The sequence below is a fragment of the Eufriesea mexicana genome, unplaced genomic scaffold (assembly GCF_001483705.2).
Source record: "Eufriesea mexicana isolate 0111107269 unplaced genomic scaffold, ASM148370v2 scaffold294, whole genome shotgun sequence".
Lineage (NCBI taxonomy): Eukaryota > Metazoa > Arthropoda > Insecta > Hymenoptera > Apidae > Eufriesea > Eufriesea mexicana.
The window spans coordinates 2191966-2212334 of NW_016908489.1; the positions used below are offsets into that span (position 1 = coordinate 2191966).

Here is a 20369-nt window from a genome sequence, read left to right on the forward strand (position 1 = left end):
AAGGCAGTCATTTAAGACGTCGATCTACGAGCAACACGCGATTCCATCCGCGTATTAGCCACACGCGTGCATCGGTCGCTTAGCATCGCGATCGTTAGCGTTTCTGGTGCTCGTTGCGGGAATGGGCTTCGATGGCGTTAGCTTTTAATCAGCGAACGAAGAAATCCGTGACGGAGGAGGGGAGATAATATCCCGATCTCGACCGCGACGCGGGAAGGCGTAATTTTAATTTCGCACCGCGGACAATTTCAATTTCACCTTTCCCCTCCGGTGCTTTCGTTAAATATGTACCGACCCCGCCGATCCCCAACCCCCGTCACCCCGTCGCGACCCCATGCCCGTTTCTGCGCTGCTCGTGGCTAGCAGCAGTCTCTTTCTCTACCTGTTACGGCCAGAGGGACGCACCGCATGTAATTCCAGATTGTTTGTCCAACTACTAACTAGTTTCCGGAGCGGGTGCAGCTGGCGCGGCGACTCGTTGCGATTGTCAAAGCGAATTAGCGCACTGCCACTGCGGAACGTTTAAATCCCGTGCCCTTTTCCATCGTTCTTATACACATACTCCGTACTCGGGCCACCCCTCTCTTCCATCTCGCGATCACCCTCGCGTCTTACCCGAAGAGATCCTCTCTCCGGGCACCGGACAAACGTGACCGTGGTCACGCGTGAAATATCCTCGAGGCGAAATTTCGTTGGGTTCGAATTCGCATAGGAACAAACGAGCCGGAAGTCGGTTAATTATCAAAAGTTTGCAGCTTCACCTAATTACACAGAGAGCGAGCTCCCTTTTTCGCCGGAATCGAACCAGCTTGCAGTGTGCAGCACGCAACATTAAACCGAGCCGAATGTATCGCGTTAATTAGGCCAGCGGATAAACATCGATTCGCGCAAACTTTCCGCTCGACGGTAAAAACACGGAAAGTTGGTCGGAATGGGAGCGAGTCCCGCCTGGTATTCGGGGGATGAAGCAAAATTTCAGGCCTCCTTTGAAAAGCGGTCGGTCACCGTGAAAATCCGACGGATACGCGGCCGCCTGGGCGAGACGGTAAACCGACCAAAAAGGTTAACCGGCCAAATCGGTTAAGCCAGCGAAATGGTTAATTGACCGCATCGATATACCGGCCGAAACATTAGCGGATTTAGTCGACCAGCTCTGAATCGGTTAAGCGGTTTAAACAGTCAGCGGCGTCGCGGCGACGGAAATGATGTCGGCCGCCTGCCAATGGAAACACGTCGTTCCGGTCTAGGCGAAACCAGGCGCCGCGTTTAGTTTCGTTATTAATGAATCCCGTTTCTCTGCGTGCCGAGCTGGATCCCGGTGACAAATGCCTCGAGACAGACATGTCTCCGGTTCAAACGGTCCTCGCTCGATTAGAAATTTTCCTACCATTTCCGACCATCCACACTCCGCACGAACCATTTTATTCGGATAGCTGGACGGACTCGATAATTGACAGCGAGTACGACCATGTTATTAACCATCGTTGCGGATACGGTGACAGATTCGCGGTCGCGGTAATTACAATTGTTAAACACGCGCGGCTGATTCTAGCCGATTCGTCATAAACGTTAAACCTGATCGCCTCGCTGCGGACTGACGACTGCACGCAAATTTCGATAAATTTAAAGAATTCGAAGAGAAAGCAGAATCTCTCTCGACGATGGAATTTTTCGCGAACACTCCGCGCGTAATTTCCACCCAGTTATTAAACTATTTAGAAAATTAGAAGCAGCTTTGGAACGCGGGCGCCATAGACGGAGGCCGACAGACGCGAGCGTAGGAACGCAGGGGAAGCGTAATTTCTCGTTTATAAGCGGCATTTAGCCGCCGTGTGTGCATAGAATATGAATTCAGTAACGAGCATTTTCCGCGGCGGGGCGGCGCGTTACGCTCGAACGTTATTCCCAAGTCGATGGCCGAGTCGAAACTCGAGACACTCTTTTCATCGACGGATCCCCGAGGTGAGGGCCAGGTAACGCGGTTACCGGTGGCTTTGCCGGGGAAAAACTGAAACCCACCTGCACACGCCTCGTCCTTTCACCCTCGCCGTTCCACCCTTGCCGCGTTTTAAAGCTCAACCGGCTGCTTTTAATTCTCCGCTTTGACGCGACGAGCGTCCGGGACTCGTTCCGTGCTTCCGCGTTAATAACCCTCGCGCGCCGAGATACAATGTAAACACAGCGAGGAAAGTGTTTCGAGCGTGCAAGAGTTTCCATGGCTGGTCGGGAAACGCGGCGTTTCGAATCGAGTATTCGTCGATCGGCTTCCGGAAACGTTTCGCGAATATTTTTCCGTGATTTTCCGAGACGCGATTCTTCGGCCTTCGATCGAGCGGCGTCAGCTCGGGTACACACGGGATCGAACGTCAAATATTTTCCGTTCGAATTTCGGCACCGGACTGCAGGTACCTCCATAGCGTGAACTCGACCAAGTACAAAGGATTAGCATCGTCGATCACGGTTAACCACCCCAGCGTTCGAACAAGCGACGAATAGGTGCGCACAAAGAACAACTCCGCTCATGGAAACGATCTCTGCAACGAGCCTACAGGACCGAGCCAACATCGGCCACCGCGAGGGGTTGAAATACCAAACTCGCGGGGCTCGGGAGCGACAGGGTTGTTGGAGCCGTTGGAACGCGACCACGGGCGCGCGGAGGTTCATATCGGTCGTCGGTGGACAATTGAATGCCGATTTCCCAGCGGGCCAATCGGCGATTCCATCCAATCGTAATATCGTACGGAGTGTATACACGATGTACATCCTGTATATCAGCGGCCACGGATGCTATCGTAGGGGGTTGAGAGAGGGAGACATAGTGCGACGGGAGAAGGGTGGCGGTAACGCGGGCTATGACTAGATTTCAATCTGCGAGCGGCGCGCGCTCGCGTGGCCCGCGACCTAGCTTAACCCGGCCTAACCTTCGGCCACGCTGTGTATTTTAAGCGTATTACGCGACCAACCCCCGCGAAACCCCTGCCCTCCTGGCCTTTATCGCCGCGCCGACTCGCGTCCGGCCAATTTCAGCCCCGGTCCACTTTTTCCCAGTCGTTCGATCCGCTCCGTCCAGCTTCGAACCGCGCGCGTGCTACGTTACGGCGCGGTTTGCTCTATGGGCAACGTTGTTTTTGTTTAAAGAAACATAAATTGTAGGTGCAAGGAATAAAGCTGGAATTTCGCTTGATATTTACAGTTCCTGGTCCAGCCAAATGAAAAAAATAAAGCTTCGGGGTGATAAAGGGGCAGGGAAAACGGCGAGCGAGAGAGAGAGAGAGAGAGAAAGAGAGAGAGAATATGTAACAAAATAGTGGAAAATATTAGTTGCGGAAGGAAAGTGAAAGAGAGGTTAGAATCACGCAGCGAGCGGACAGCCACAGCACCGCGGCTGCCACGGTTTGAACATTTTTAACCTTTCGAGGCCGACGCTATTTAAATATCTCACTGGAGCCCAGCGCCAGCAGGGCGAACAAAAATTTATCACGGTCGACAGTCGAGCGATTTAAACGCTCCGTGGAAATAGCGGCATGGTTTAGCTCAAAGCGTTGAGCAAACGCGGACAATGATACCCACGCGATTCGAACCCGTTGAATTTTAACATAAACAGAAAACACGTGCAGCTATTCGACGGAAAAATACTCGAACCTTTCGCACGAGCTCGTTAAACCAACTCCGCTATCAACCGTGACATATTTCGATTCTCTTCTCACCGGCTTAAAAATGCCGTGGCAATTAAGTCCCGTCACGTTTCTATTTCCGTCGAATGGGCAAAGGAAAAAATCGTGTCAGTCTAGGCTGACCGCGAGGAAAGGGACGAGGTCTCGTTTGTATGTACAGCGGAGGCTGTTCCATTTGTAGAAAGTAACGTCGCTAAGGCGAGGAGTCCGTGATTCGGGTCGAACCGAGATACCATAGTGAACCAGTCGGCGGTGGGCCGACGCTGCCAGTCGAACGTGCCGCTGTTAACAGTTTCCGGGGAGTTAACAAGGTTTCGAGTCCGCGGCAGAGTGCGGGACAATAGGACGACATTAGAGCCCGCCGTCTCCGGACACCTAAACCTAACCCCTATTCCGGCCACCCGAGCTGCACTCTCTCGATATGCCGTTGTCGTCCTCCCATTCAACGTATGGCGTGCGAGTGACCGCAGCTCACCCCTTTTCCGCGCCCTCTTTTGTTTCGCCCCGCAATTTCTGACATGAACGCCAGTGCCACGCGAACCAGTCCACCGAATTCTCCGCTATAAAGTAATTCCCATCCCGCGGATAACTCGCGATTTTCAGCCACTACTCGTACGGACTCCGCTGGGCCATCGCGATTTCCCTCATAGGACATGTCTCCGCTCCATCCGGGTAAAGGGACAGCGACTACTCGACGGATTCGTACACGCCTCGCGTGCAACTAGACGTCCGCGTTCCTTTTTCTCACGCCATCAATAAATCCACTAGATTCGAGCTTCTTTCTTCTTCCGTGCCCACGGCTCTTCGAGCGTATCTCCTCGCAGCCAGACCGCATCATCTTCCTTCTGCTCCTAATTGTCAGGATCCACGCGTGACCCGAATGCCCGAGTTTCGTCCACTCGGTCGGACTTCTTGCTGACCACGTCCGCTAAACGCATAGAGTCACGCCGCTCGGACAACGGGTGTCGGAACTGTTGCCGCGATGGAATTCGACGAATAACCCCGAGGTATACGTTGTCCGAGAGACTCCTAGAAACCGCGCGAATTTCCGAGTATTCGGTACAATAGCGACCGGATGACAATGGTCTCTTGTCGAGGTATCGCTTCGGCCGAAAATCCTAATTCCGGGGATCCATCGAGTGGACCGAACGGAGACCTGGTCTTAAACGATACCCGATGGAAGTCGAAATGGCGAACGTGGCGGTGACGTCGATTAGCCGTAAAATCCGCTCGCCGGGTGTGAAATCCCGCAAAGCCCGAGTTAGAATCCCGTAGGAGGATTCTTAGGTGGCGCCGCGTCGTCAGGCTGTCTAAACACGCGCGAGTTTGGAGAATTCCGCGCGACACGTAAGAAAACAAGCTCGAAACCGGGGTTGGGAGGAAGAGGAGCTAGGCGACGAGTGGCGTGGGAGGAAAATTCGAGAGTAACATCGCGTTATAGAGCGTCGGGATGACTTCCTCTTCGTTGCTCCCGCGGCAACGGGCGAGGTGGTGGCTTTGTGTGGCGTGCATAAACTCGGCAGAGTGGTTTCGCAGTTTCATTAACGCGGCAACTTAAGCGAGCGTGCACCGACTTACCGCTAATTCAAATTAAGTCGAGCAAAGCCACTGGCCGATACGGGTCGTTTAATTACCCGCGTGCGAGCGGCGAACTGAGTTATTGCCAGCGAGATCTTGGCCGTGGAGCCATCGCGTAGCGACATCTATCTTCCGCTGGCGCGCTCCTCTCGTGCCCGTTAGCGGATCTGCAGATATGTCCGGCTACAAATCGTCGGCTAATTAATAAGAAAACTCTAGCTCCGGCCCGGTGTCTGCTTTAGCCGCGGGATTATCGAAATTTAAGTAGCTCCGACGGGATTCTACGACACAATGGATCCCCCGGTCTTTCTCTCTGCTCGGCCGGAACGATTGTGCAAACGTGGCTTCGCGTGGAAATTTCATTAAAAAGCCCAGGTATACGTTCGCGCTGCCTCTCCACGGCCGGCTAAAGCAGCTTTTAAAAAGCCTTTTAATAGCTTCGTCCGCTCGAAATAATTCCCAAGTTCCGCCGCCTACTTCCTCCTCTTCTACTCTGACCAACTTTTTATCAGGATTTACGATCGAACTGATTAAGTATTTCGTCGAATGCCCCGGGCGGACTAAGAGTTCCGTTAACAAGAAGATCCCCGAGATGAAAGCGGGACGAAAGCGAGACGAAAGCGAGACGAAAGCGAGACGAAAGCGAGACGAAAGCTCGTCTCGGACGCGCTGATCGATAATCCGTGAGGAACTTAGGAATTTATGCCTAGTAACGTCAGTGATTAGCCAGAAACGCTGGCCATAATCGAAATCGTTCCCGGTCGGAGAGCAGATACTCCCGTTTAACTTTTCTCGTCAGCGTTTTAGAAACTGGGCTCGCCCAAACGCGTAAACCGATGAAATAAACCCTCTCTCGGAAACGAGACTGTCCCGTGGAACGCTAATGACTGCGTTTATTCCGTGGAACGCTATTTTATTAAAGAAGGAAACGTTTCCGCGACGAAGAAACTCGTCTTGAAGCTCGACTCCTCGGTTACGCTAAACACCGAGAGTGCAACCCGGGATGCGTGTCCTTTAAGTCATTTTAAAGGACCTACGAAACCAGATTTTCCAGCGGATTCTCAGCCGGCAACGCTCGGTGATTTAATTCCGATTAGCGAAGAGGGAAAAATCGATGGTGAAAAAGGTTCGTTAAATATTGAAAGAGGCAGCGAGAGAAGCGCGTTCCGCGAATGGAAGCAGATGCCAGCGGAGGATCGAAAGCGTTGCCGACGACGAGGCGGGGCGCGAGAAACGATGACGTTGGCGCGATTCGTCGGGCAAAGCGTCCTGATTTCCTTGGATCAGGAAGTGGGGCGACGGGGTAGTTGCAGCGGGATCCCGATTAATTAATATCCGTGCAATCAAGGTATTGCCGCGTCGCTTGGCTCTCAAGGTGGCTGCTGCGGCGAAAACGATCCCTTCGAGGGATTCCGTGAAGACCGTGCGCCAGCCACAATTTACGCAGCAGGAAACGCTTTTGGAGTCGCGGGGCGAAAGCTGTCGCCGTTTCAGCGGGGTTAAGACGCCGCATCTCGGGGTGCAGCCGAGCGAAATGTCACCTGGCGTCGATACATCTGGGAGCAAGGCGCAGGTCGCTTTCCTCGCATCGATGGCGAACAGATCAAAGTTAACCGGAATGATTTATTTAGCGAAGCTGCGCGAACGTGACGGGTCACTGACACGGGTCGCGAGTGACACACGCCAGATGTCTCTTTGCTTTCCCGTTAACGTTGTTACCCCTGTTCCAACGATTCGAATAATCGTAGAATAGACGTAGGAATGCGAGGGCTCAAAAGTAAATGCAAGGGAACACTTGAACAATAAACAGCAGCTTAGGGTTCAGCCTAGGCCGAATTTGGAGTGCATGAAAGAGAACGAGTAACCGTGTGCAAGGAGAGGATGAACGAGATATTTATGGCAGCATCGAATGCAAGAGAAGAGCAAAATACGTCTGATTGTGAGTATTTAGGGTACGTTAGCCACCAAGAGCGAGGCTGTGAGAAATACGTGATTGAGAAAAGAGAGCACGAGTATGAAAGAAGGCAGAGTGCAAGGTTTAAACGAGGGTACAAGAGCTGTCTTAAGACAGTCCTTCACAAAGCGTGAAAAAGAGTCAATGTGAGAGTGTCAGTTGCGCGATCATAGATCAGTTGATAGTCTAGTCTAGTATCCCTGCATAGATTCTGTTTTGTCTGAACTCTTCTTCAAGAGGAAGCTATTGAACCGATGTTCACGTCCTACTACAAACGCAAACTAGTTTAACAAGAGTTGTGAGATTTTATCAAATATAATACAAGAGTGACTGTGTTTGTAATGCAAGTTTCGGTTTGTTTCTTGAGGATCTTCAATCCTTGACTAAATAATTAACTAGAGTGATATTTTGGGAGTCAGGAAATAAATCGTTGTCCCTTAGACTCGGGCCTGGATGTAGACAGGAAGCATATGCAGTTCAGGGTTTTTGATGAAGGTGAAGATTCAAATGCAGTTGGGATAATTGTCTGTGCGTCCGTTAAGGATTTTCAATATTTCGTTCGATAACCAATGGTCCTCTTAGTCATTAAAAGGACCTAGCTGATAAAGGCAGGCCAACGTCAGAGTTGAAAACATCTTACTCATTCCTGCCTCGACTAAGAACCAATGGTCATTTGCACCCCTCCACAAAGTAAGAATACATAAGCACCTCTGAAAACTGTACGAGGGCAGTTCTTATTTCTCCTGGCTGATACATAATTAAGCGTTCCGAAATATATTACAAAAGATTAATCGGTCTATAAAGTTCTCAATCCGGTGCGCAACAATTTTGCCAAGTATTAGCTGGAGTAGTATTTAGAGGGTCAGAATGTCCGCGAATCGCGAGATACTGGTAATAAAGGCACATAACCTTAGCTCGGGTCCTAGATCAAAGAACAGATTCCTTCGTGACTACGAACCCTGTTCGGTATCGCGTATTTTCCAACCGATTCGCTTCTTCTCCGACCGCTGGAACAGTGGCGAAGCAAGACCATTTAATAGCTTGCACCTGCGAACGATCAGCGGCAAAACGGTGCACGTTGCCCGTATTTGACGACGATCGTTTGCGTTCGTTTATTGGAATACGCGGAAATAAAGAAAAATTGAGAAACCGAGGGGACGAATCGATCCGCAAAAGGGTACGGTAAGAAGAGCAGCTTCGTCAAATATTGACTACCGCTAATTAAACATCTGAGTCGTCAATAGACTCTGTCTCTCGCTGAGCTTCGCAGATTTTCCGATATTTTCCCCGGTATTCCGGCATGTCCCTTGAATAAAATGCTAGAAAAAACTGCGAACGATGCGAGACAACCGCGGAAGCAGGCCGGGGGACAGATCGATTCGCGGGATTGGAGTCCCGGTTCTAATCTCGCTGCGGATAAACAAGCGACACGGATATATTAGCCGTTCTCTGGCCGGATCTCTTAATATTCGCGCAATTCCCGCGGCGTGCCGCGTATATATTCCGGTTCTCGAACAAAGCCGAGTTTTATATCCCGTGCTCTTCGGGGCGCACTCGGACGTCGATTTGCCGAGCTAATATACCGTCCCGAGCAAACAAAACGTAGTCGCGGACTGGAACGAGCCTCGATAAACTTTCGGATCGAATTTGGTCCGCGAAGAGCACTCTGTGGAGTTCTCCTTGGGCAGCAGCAGCAGGATGAGGAGCAGGAGGAGGAGGAGGAAGACGCCGGTAATCGGCTACTTCGAGGACTGGCTTTGTTCTTCCGGAGAGGGTCCTGAGAAAGGAGTGACACGAGCGACTTGTTCGGTTTGAGAAATAAAAGACGAGCGGTCTTGTTATCGAACTTAACAGCCTTTAACGTCCTTAACTCTGACGCTACGCTCGCGATGATTTATATTTGGAAATATAACGCACGCGAATCGTTGGATCTTTCCCAGGTTCCGAAGAATAGGAACCCGTTATTGAAATTTCGTTACGTGGTCGACGACGCGATTAATAAATCCGTATGGGGGGCAGATGAAACTCTTGGAAATGCTCGCGATCGACGGATAAGGCCCTCGACATCTGTCACGTGGAAATGGCAGAAACGAAATAAAATGGCGGTATCCGCGCGGTGGTCAGTGACGAAAGGGTGGCGTTTGTCAAATGTTTCGCGCGTTTCCGTTTTATTCTCTTTTTCCTTGCTTTTTTCTCGCGGACGTTAATCTGCAGCCGTGCGCAGGCGGTAAATATTCCTCCCGGGGGTCACATTTCCGGCGTTTTATTCGATTATCAGTCGCGATCGAACGACCTATAGCCGGCTGGCCGGTCGGTGTATATTTTCATCTGGTAATTTACGAAAGGCGAGCAGGCAGTTGCCGGCGTCGCGCAACGTTTCGCAATTCATAACTTTCGCAGTAAGCCGCGCCGTCGACCGGCGAAATTGACGACCGGCTCGCCGGACTGCGCATACGACGAGTGTCACTGAACGTTTTTGCCCGCAAAATGATGCACGGCCGGCGAAATTGCGCCAATGCAGACAGCGTGTCTATCCTCGCCGTTTCGACCACTCTCGGACTGTTTCAACTGCAGAGCTTCCCTTCCTTTGACGAATCTATCGCCGATTCGACGAAGACGACACGCCGGGTCGTGTTCAACGACCGATCTGCGCGAGTTTTATCGGTCGATGCGTCCGAATCGTGGAATTTCATTTCGAACAGCGAACCGTGCCGCACAAACGGTAGCTCGAAATATAATAAAATGGAATAAATTCCGTTTCGCGAAATCGTTGCGAGCGACGAATAAAAGTTTCCAATTTTTGCATGCCCACGAACGCTAGGGGGGAAACTGCGAAAGCGATGGCGTTTCGTCGAATACCGATCGGCACACGCGAAGCAATTCCAAACGCCAAAATCTCCGGGCGAACTTGGGCCAGGATGAAAACGTCGGAAAACGGTGCAATTAAAAGTGGAGTGGACGAGGGCGGCGCTGTATCCAGGAAATTCGCCGTGTGCTTCGAGGGGTGAAAACTTTTCGGATCGGAAGTATCGATCGGCGACGGAGAGTTGATGCCGGAGAAGCTGCGGTTCTACGATCGCTCGACAGAGGTTGTATCGATCATCCGCCGCGGCTGACACGCGAAACTGTCGACGGAATTACGTTTCATCGATGTAAACTTTACATCCCGATCGTGGTAACAGATTGCAGCGGCCGGCGTTACCTGACCGACGCATCGGTCACAGGTAACGATCGCGTGGACAGCGGTTATGCGCCGGCTACGCTAAATTTTACAGTCCTACGGTAATAAATTTTACGTCCAAGCACGCGCACGACGATTGCCTCGCGCGTATTACCGACTTCCGCCGACTCTGCGCGCGAGCTTTCGCTGTAAACGCGTTCCAGGTGCATCCTACAGGTGCATCGACGTGTTTTTTACGACCCAAGTGTCCCCCGCGACCGGTGAAAATCGAGATAACGTTCATCTCGAAAGCATTGTCCGTGAACGACCGCGTTAATTGCCAGCCGTGCCGGTCGCGTTCCAACGGAGACGATGGCCTAACTTCGCAGCAACGATTAATCCGAGAGGGTAAACAAGGAAACTCGAAACGCGAGCAAACTCGAGACGCAAACGAGGAGTAAAAGACGTGGAATACCGAAACGTCTCCTTGACCCGCCATCGCTGAGAGCGACGGACGGTGCCCTCTTATTAAATAACAATCGCTACACAGCGGTCGAGGCGGATACGTCACGTACACAGGCACAATCGCCGACAACGATACGCCTGTCGTTAAACTAACGGGCATTATCGTGGCCGTCGCTTGTACAAACCGTAGCGGTGCGACCTGGTGTAACGATATTAGAGGATAATGGAAGCCCGGTCTGCGCGACGACGTCGACGACGTAGACGAAGTCTACACGGTCTGATAATAGTCCCGAGCGTGGGTCACACGCGTGCTCGCTGCCAGCGCGAGTCCGCCGCGACTCGCAGGACGCTGCGATGGTAATGAGAGCAGCTAGACCCCGAGGGCCTTTCACGCACAATGCAATTCCGCTTGTTACCGATAACGCCGCTGCAATTGCAACACGCCCGTTACCTTTTTCACCCCTTTCCCTTTCTGGGGGAGCCACCCCCTTTGTTCCTACGCTAGCTCCTCGCGCAGGGGATCTCCGACGCGCGTTAACGCTAGCATCGACGTTAATCGAGCGCCTCCTGGTCGCCATCGGGAAAAAGATCGCAACGGGATCTTAGGTCCGTAGCCCGCCTTTGTTCGCCCCGAACGGCAAGACGAGGCTATTGTTTGACACCTCGCGTTGCTTTGATGGATCGTTCCTTGCACGCCGGTGGCTCGTTCCGCCATTTCCTTCGTGGGGTTCATTACGCTCGCCTGGGTAAAGAATGAATCGATTCCCCGGGAACACCGTGAACCCGCTACACGCGCTTCGTATTCCCCTCTCACCTCAGCCTGAATATTCGATCGCGATAGGAGGCAAGCGACAGGCCGGATCGCGAGCAAAGCCGAGCGACTTTGCCAACCTATTATGTCTCCTTCGGCGACCCGAATTAATTTTCGATTCCTCAAGCGAATGCTAATGAGACTGCCATCCGGGCTACCACACAGCCTCGCGTGAGACAAGAAAATAATTTTCGCGGAGATCAGTGGCCGTACGAGGTAGGTAACCCGTGTTCCGAAAATCGCGACGCAGCCGCGTGACAACGAAACCGAACGACCCACCCCGCGAGACATAATCACCGAGCAGCAGACAATCGTTCTGTGTCCGAGCGGGGAAACAAAAGAGAGGAAAACCGACTTGCCGGCTGATCCAGGCTCGTTAATCAGCCGGCCGGCATATAGAGCGCAATTATCCGACGGTAATTAACTTCGCAAACTGCAGCCCCCGCGAAGTCTGGCAAGGCGAACGCTTAAAGGACGGGTCGGGGAGATGGTTGATAGCGGCTAAGGGTGGCGGTGGTAGTGGCGTCAGCAGTGGATGGTAGATGGTTTGGATGGAAGGTTCTTCGTGGGTTCCAGCCTGATGGAGCTGTTCTGGAATTATACACGGGGTTAGCCCTGAAAACCAGGCGGCAGCCAGCTTTTGCCCCGGAAACTAATTTAACTCTCGCATCCTCCGCCCTGCCAACCAGTGGCGTACAGTCGAATCTCGAGCCTTCGCCATCGACCCTCGCCGATTTCCACCCTTCTCGTCTCTGCTGCACCCTTCTTCCCGCTCGCTCGTTGTGTCTCTCAATCGAAATCGGAGAGGCGCGGGTATTCCGCGATGAATCGACCAGGAGAAAAACTAAATATACACTGCGCCGCGGAATCGATGTTTCCCAGGTTCGTTTGATTTCACGGGGCACGAGAGGCAATGGAAAGTGTGTCATAGATCTGGTCAAAGCACTCGATCCACCGTTGCGGATACAACCCGATGCCGGCCGCCTGGTTCGAGTGCCACTCCGTGGCATTAATTAGAGATCGGATCCGGTGTCTCGCTTTGGCAGTTCCTCGGCGTGGCAATGAAAATACCGCCCCATGTCGGAACGCGTCCGTGCATCGTCTCGAAGCGGACAATACGGCGCGGATAATGGAAATTTGGCTAAAATTCGTGGATAAATGGTCCCTCTCTCGTCAGTTTGCCTACTCGCCCGACTCGCGCGAGCTCTCCTCTCCTGGATAACACACAGCGACTAGCTGAGATGGATCTCGCGAGGGTGGAGGGGCGCGTGCGCGTCGATATTCGTACGATTAACAGGTGATTTTAATTGGACGAGTCGCGAAGGGCCGTTCTTCCAGCGGTTCGTTTGGCTCTATTCCTTTTAATGGAACTCGCCTAAAACCTGGCAGCGCGGGTTATGCAAGCCTCCGCCTATCCAGGTCGCTCCCGGCTGCCCGCTAATTCAATTAGCCAATCTTCATTGTACCGTTCACGCGTCCACTGGTCTGTTTTAATTCGTAGATAGAGCCGCGAACGGTAGTCGATATCCTCCGTTCCCCGCGCTCCTCCTCGACCCTGCTCCTTTTTTACACTTTGGCTCTAATATCGGCGAGCCTGGCTGCCTCCATTTCGTGTTTGCCCTCGGTCAACGGTGAGCCCCTTCGTTCTCTCGTTGGTCCAACTCGCGCTGTCTTCCATCCGGTGGTACGTTACTCGGGGTTGGGGTAAAACACGGACATGATACTTGGTTTACGCTGGTGCAGATTTCCGAATTTTTCCACCGGTCAAACAGAGTAAACGCGAGCGAAGAGGAAAATCTGACCAGTCCGGTAATAGAGGCGAGAGAACCTCAAAGTGGATCCAGGGGGAACGAGAGAGGGGGTGAAGAGCGAAGAATCAAGGAGACCGGGAGTAATCGATTCTTATACGTTATACATTAGCGAAGAAAAGAGAAGAAAAAGTAGGGCACAGATAGGGAAGAGAGGAAGGAAGAGGTAGGCGATATCGGACGCGACTGGCGGCCAGGGTGCACAGGAGCGAACGGGGGGTGGCCGTGGGCGCCGAGAAGGTATAAAATCATATTTCCACGACGCCGTGGGACGAAGAGTGCGAAATAACAATTATCCATCCGTCAGTAGCGTACGCGGCGCCGCTACGTGTCGCGATAAATTGTAAATAAGCTTCTCCCCGCCGCGGAAATCCCCGGCATCTGTATAAACTCTTGAAAAGATATTCCGGTCGAACGTGACGCGTCTCTCGCGCGGCTGATGGAAACCACCCTCGCGTCGAGATTTACCGTAAATTTTAACGCGCCCGTACGAGCGTAGACGCGGTTCCAATGCACCCAGCGCCAGTCCTCTCCGCGAAAGAGGAGGCCATTAACCGTCTACCATTCTTTCTACTCGTTTCTAACGCGCGATTTTCCCGCGAGCAGAGGTACCGACCTTGCCGGCGAAAATCTTCCACCCAGACGATGTTTGCTCGATCCGATATTGCCGTTCGTTATTGCTTCCCCTGTACGACCAACCGGTTTCATTAATTTCCGACTCCAAGGTCCGCCGGCTCGAAGATAAACGCGTGGAACGAAGACGGAAGCGCGAGAACCTTGAATATCGGACCAGCAAATTCCGGATGACGTTAACGACAGTTCTCAGAGCGCGATGTTTGCCCATGGTGTCCCTGCCGATTCCCAGATCCGTCGACTATCCGCGGCCAGTGATACAGAATAAACACGCCGATGCGCCGGGAATCCAACGCTTCAGACCGTGGCTGTTGACTCGAAAAATATCGTAACCTATCCGGAAGAGGCGACTCAGCCTGAACTTGGCTGACTTAACCGCCGTGCAGCGGGTACGAACGGGAGATACGGCACGATCCTGATTGCTTTCCGCAATTCTCGGACCGAGCACAGACCGGTTCCTCCGTCCAGCCGAACCTACGTACTCCTCCCCCCATCGACCTATGTGCTCCGGGGTAATTTCCTTTTTCCAGTAGACGAGAAGCGAAGACGCGAGAACCGGGAACCGGGACAGAGGCGGACGAGAGTGGGTAATAACGCGATGAAGAAAGAAGGGCGAATTCAAAGGGAGGCTCGTCGATGGCAGAGAGAGAGAGAGAGAGAGAGAGAGCGAAGAGGGGGGCGAGGCGACGGTGAAAAAATCGGAAAGCAAACGAGACTTTATTTAGAAATTCTTGGACAAGCAGGCGAGGAGAGTAACCGGGACAAAAGCAGGGGAACGCGAGTTCCTTCGGGCAAAGGACGACAGTTTTGAAACGACGCGAAGGCACCCCGGACAAGTGGGACGGAGATGGTTATCGAGGGACGAAGGACGAGAGCGAGCAGGGAAGAGAGAAACGTCGGAGGGTTGACAGTCAGTTGGAGGGAGCCGGCAAGGGGATCCCGGAAGGAGCTCTACAGAATTAAGAGCCCATTAGCCTTTCATTAACTCGACGTTGGATCCGCGGAGGGGAGACGGATACTCTTTTCCAACCCCTTCTTTGTGGCCGTGTCCCTCGAACGAACAGACAGAGGCGGCATCTCGATGAAAACCGGATCCATTCAGCCACGGGAGCCACTTACCACCATCTGGTGTACACGCGAACGAGTTCATCCCCTATTGTCCTCGGGCCCGAGGGGTGGAGCCGCGTTACGTACGGCCGGAAGTGACGCGGATGCAGCCTGCTCGAGCTTAAGCGACGATCGCTAGGAAAGACAGCGAGACGGGAAGCACGGAATCGTTTCAAAGACCTTTTACTCGACGATTCAAACGAACATCCCTGGCACGAGCTCGAAAAGGTTTGGCGCCCGGGAAAAATAGAAACTTCGCTCTCGGAGGATGAGCGAGAGCGACTCGGGGAGGGTTCTTTTTGCTCCACGCTCGCGGAGAATACGAATCACCGAGGACGATAATTATAACTCGACGATAACTGCACGCGAGGGAATCGAAGAGAGAGCGCGACGCAGGAGCCGAGTTCGTAAGAGGCATCGAGAAGCGTGTCACGACGGACGTAATCGCGACGCGAAGCTTTTCTCGCGCAAAGTTGTCGTTCTATTAGACGATAATTGACTGTCAAACTCGCGGCACGCCGGCGCCGTGCACGCTCGTTCGACTGTAATGCCAGAAACGGGTTAATTGCGTTATGGCTGTCATTATCTCGGTCGCTGAGCACGCAGCTCTCGAGAGGAGCGCCACCCACGAGACGCGGCTTGTGCACGTAATCCCGGCTACGTTCCGCTGAAACGTTTACTTCTAAACGTGAGGGGCAAGAGAAATTTCGTCTCGTTTATTCGATTTCCCACTCGCGCTTCCACCGACTTTTTCAACCCCCTCTCATCGTTCCTCCGCTCACGCCGAACTCTCGCCGAACTCGCGCCGAACTCGCGTCCAACTCCCGCGGACTCTGTCTCTGTATTAGAACGGAAGCACCGGATCTCCCTTTGCTCGTTATTTCCACGGACAAAAGCGAAACTCCGGACACGAGTGTCAAACGCTAGCAGGAATGCGATTAAAATCAAAGCCAAAGAATCCCGCGTCACCCGGGAGGGTTGAAAATAAACATCGCAGAAATCGCGGCAGAGCGACCCCTAAAACGCGCCGAGTCGGCTAACAAACCGGGATCGACGAGCCGACCAAACGAGAAACTAGAACTTAACCTACTAGCCAATCTGCACCCTCCATCCCTGCAACGAAGGGAGCGCCACGGGCGGATTTTTTAGTTTGGAATAAAGTCTGCGAGCGAAATATGGCGAAAGGACCAGGCTCTCTCGCAGCCAACAGAGGCGGTCCGTTTGACGGTGGAACAGCGTTAATTAACGCTCTCGCGTTTGTCGTTGGGTCGACGCGTTTTCCGCTTTCACGCTCCCGTTCAGGAATTTCGTCGAGCTACCCCGGCGTCGTTCGACGCAGGAATTAAGCGGCGCTTGTACGCGGATAGCCGAGAAATGAAAGAACTTACCAGGATCCGAGGAAGGATGAGCCCTGGTGAGTCTGCACAGTTGCAACGGCAGATAACGCGTATCCGCTCGCGGTGGCGACTTGGGGGGCGGTGGCGTCGCGCTCAGGAACCCGCGCTGCAACTCCCAGCCCACTTCCTGGATGATCGAGGCCTTTCTGAAGTACGGTGTCACCTCTCTCAGATACTTCACTGTAACCGACAAAATTTTTCATTCTTCACCATCTTTCCGAACAGCCTCTGCTTCAAAATCGTACGCGAGTCTCTCGTTTCGAGAATTTCTCGAGTTAATCCTAAACGTTCGATCGATGGACGATATCATTATTGGTCGAGAATCGAAGGGGGAATCGATCATGGCTGGGCAGGCTCGATTTCCTTGCCGGTGCATCAGCTCAGCGATCGTGGAACGATGACTTTTCGCCGTTTTTACGACGTCCAGTCTCGAAACTCGCCCCCTGCCTGACCGTGGAGGGGTCGAGTCGAAAGGATCTAGGCAGTATCGTAAATCGTACCCCAGCCGGATCTCCGTTTCGCCATCGAAGCGTCTGCGAGATACGGTACCGCGGTCACGTACAGACTGTTTCAAAATCCAATTTGTCGTTGATGTTTCGACGTCGCTGCGCCACCGACGCGATTACATATAGGACAAACTCGTTAAAGTTCGAAGGAACACACAAGCACGCGGCAGGGGTCGCGGGGTTAGGAAGATAGGGGTGTAGAGAGGGTGCAGGAAGAACGGAGGGGAGAGGCGGACGGTGCACGGGAATAGTCTGCAATCCTGGCGCCAGCTAACCGAAATACTGAAACATGTAGCACACGCTCAGGGGGTGGAAGAGTAACCGACACCCTCGGGCGAGCGGAGAATTCACGGGGAACCCGTAAAAACCAGTCGTAAAGTCGGGATACACTCTCCCGTAGCAGGAACGTGGCTTAATATCGAACCGATCGCTGGAATATCGATCAGACAGGCCCTTCGCCGGTTCAGCGTCGCGAAATTTCCGCTCGCGCTTCGATTCTCCTTACTTACGAAATTATCGATCGGGTAAATGGCCGGGTTTAGGGGTTGGTTTCCTTCGAACGGAGGAGTCGCGGTGCGGGATACAGCGCGGAAGAGAGCACGCGGAACACGGAACGACGAGTAAATCTGGTAACCGGTTTACCTAAATTCCGTTGCGTAATCAGCGCTGTTCGGCGCTGGCCGTGCGCCGCGCTAATATCTTCCATTGATCGCGAACACTAATCACGGAGCATCTGCCAGCCGATCCATTCGCGAACCGGCTCTCTTCTTTCCGATCGCGGACAACGCGGCTCGTTCGGTAAACACGCGCAATTTCAACGATGTCCATTGATAAGCGACGAACACCGTGGCCGTAATGCACGTCCCGAGTAACCAATCTCGTTCGTCGAGCGGCGCAAACAGCCATCCATCTGGCCAGTGACTCGTCGCATTATTAATAATTAGACCGGCTCGTGTACGCGATCCGACTGTTTGCTCCCGATTTCCATCCAATTGGATTACCGGCCGCGTCGACGTCGAATTTCATTCGCTAATTTCGACCGGATAAATCCGATCATCGATCGTCCACGTTCTTATCAGCCGGCGTCGACGAGACGCGATACCTTTCGAGGGATACACCGGAAATATTCCGTCCCGGTTGGTTATTTCCCGAAATCCTCGACTGCCAGCCGCGTAACGAGGTTGGAAAAAATTCCCTACCCCCCTGCGTTTCGTCCCGCAGTCACGTCCGCGCTCGCACGCATGGAAAAACGAGGACGGAAAACGCGGGCCGCAATCACGCACAGCTCGGCTTCGATTTGCCGGCATTTTCAAAAGCCACGAGTCGAGAGATGCCAATCGCGGCGCGTCTGAAATTTCCCTCGGACCAAGCGCGATCGTCGCGTGGTCGGCAAAAGCTCGAATCGTTCTGGCGGCCGCGCACCGACCGGAACCGGCCGGCAATTTTCCGCGCGCGCGTTCCAACACGCGAGCGAACGAGCCCCGTCGAGCGACCGCCTATAATTTCGATCGCGTATTCGAGGCCCGATCGTCGTCTGCCCTCCCCCATTCTCCAGGCCCGCAATTTCGCTCGATCGACGCGACCGATAACGAAATCCGCGGCTCTGCCCCCCAACCATCGCGGATAATTTTCGCGCGTGAAGTGAATTCCACGAGGAGCCGCGTCTCCATTCCGACGCGTTGTTCGCGCGAACGTTGCACGCAAGGCTGTGTTCTTCCTCGGGACGAAAGACGAGTTCGGGTCGCTGGGAGCAAGAGGTTGGCAAAGTCTTGCCGGGTTTGAGAAGGGGTCAAGGAGGTAGAGTGAGGAGAGTAACAGGATGTTTGGACGCCGAAATATACTTTCTGTTTGCGCGACCCCGGGAAAGAAGCCGGGGAACATCGCTCAAAGGGGAACGTCCAACGTTCGCGTTACTTTTTGAGGGTCCATTAAAGTAATTAAGAGGATTCGCTCGGGAAAATGCGAATATCACTGGCTACGCTTGGATGAACCGGCACTGAAACCATATCGTTTTAAAGCATTTTGAAACTGCGCGAGCGAATGAAAGGCTGGGAAAAAATACGCTATTTATAGCGACGCGCAACAGACGATTAATTAATTAATTAAATGTTCAGCCGTGCTGCTGCATTTCGAAAGCTTCGAAAAGCAATTGTCGACGATGGCGGACCCATGACGATATCACGGAAGAACCCGGGGGCTGGTGGTCTACTCCGCGGCCCAGGCTCCGGGACACGCGGCGAATTTCTATTAACGCGGTTACATCTGCGCGAACGGCGGAACTGCTGGGACTTTATCTTCGAAATTAGGGACACTCGCAACGAGACCGCGTTATGGCAAAATACTCGGGTTTCGGGAATATGCAACATCCCCGGAGCTCGGCGCTCCTAATCTACTTTGCTAACTCTCTAAGAACAACTTGCAGGTAGAACATTAGTTTTCCTCAGGGAATAGAATCAATTTCCGCATTAGGATTAGTTAAACGCTCGAATCTTTCGCAACTCGGCCAACTCGCGACAAGTTCGCGAGTTGCTCTGAAGCACGGGATGTCTGGTATCCCGGCGAATCGTCCACGGGCATCGGAATTCAGGACGCAGGCGATATGGAAGGAACAGCGGGTGAAAGAGGCGAGGAAAATAGAGGAACGAGAGGCAAAAGAGGCGAGGACGCCTGGAAAGCGGGCAATCGAGCGCCGGGGACGCCTTGGAAATAGAGTAAAACGGATAAACCGGAAGTCGATCGCTGTCCGTTGCCGACGGAAGATATTTTTAATATCCGGCGAGGCTCCCGTCCGCTCGCCTTACCCGGCCGTCCTCGGCGCAGAGCCGTGTATACAGAGCGAGGCAGAAAAGGGTGGCTCGTCTCGACAAGGGGAATGATCTCGTATTGAAATTGCACGGAAATTTATCCCAGATCGCAGCACGGTGCCCGGTGTGTATCGATGTACCTCTCGGAAGTTCCGAGAGTCCCCCCCATGAAAAATGGATCGTCATCGCGGGAAATTTATCGGCCCCCGGCGCAGCCAGCGATCGGGCCGCAGAGGCGAAATCTCGCGCTGCGAAATCTCCGCGATTCGTTATCGTTTTATTTATTAGCGAAAGCGAGCGAGTCGCGGGGCAATAATCGGAACGGTTTAATCGGGACATCATTAGCCAACGTCGAGTAGCTTTAAATCCGATACGAGTGGCCCTCGAAAGCGGGCCAGAGCGGCAAAGCGGAAAGCCACGCGTGTGACTGGCGTGTGCCATTACTCGACCTCGCAATCCAGACGGATCGATA

General features: G+C 53.1%; 1 protein-coding gene across 1 annotated transcript in view; it reads right to left on the minus strand.

The window, feature by feature from the left end:
• Syn1 (Syntrophin-like 1) overlaps nucleotides 1–20369 on the minus strand; it is a 341618-nt gene that overhangs the window by 139712 nt on the left and 181537 nt on the right. Inside the window, exon 4 of the mRNA XM_017911844.1 lies at nucleotides 16579–16767. Coding sequence (XP_017767333.1) covers nucleotides 16579–16767 — 189 coding nt within the window. The remainder of the gene's footprint in view (nucleotides 1–16578; nucleotides 16768–20369) is intronic.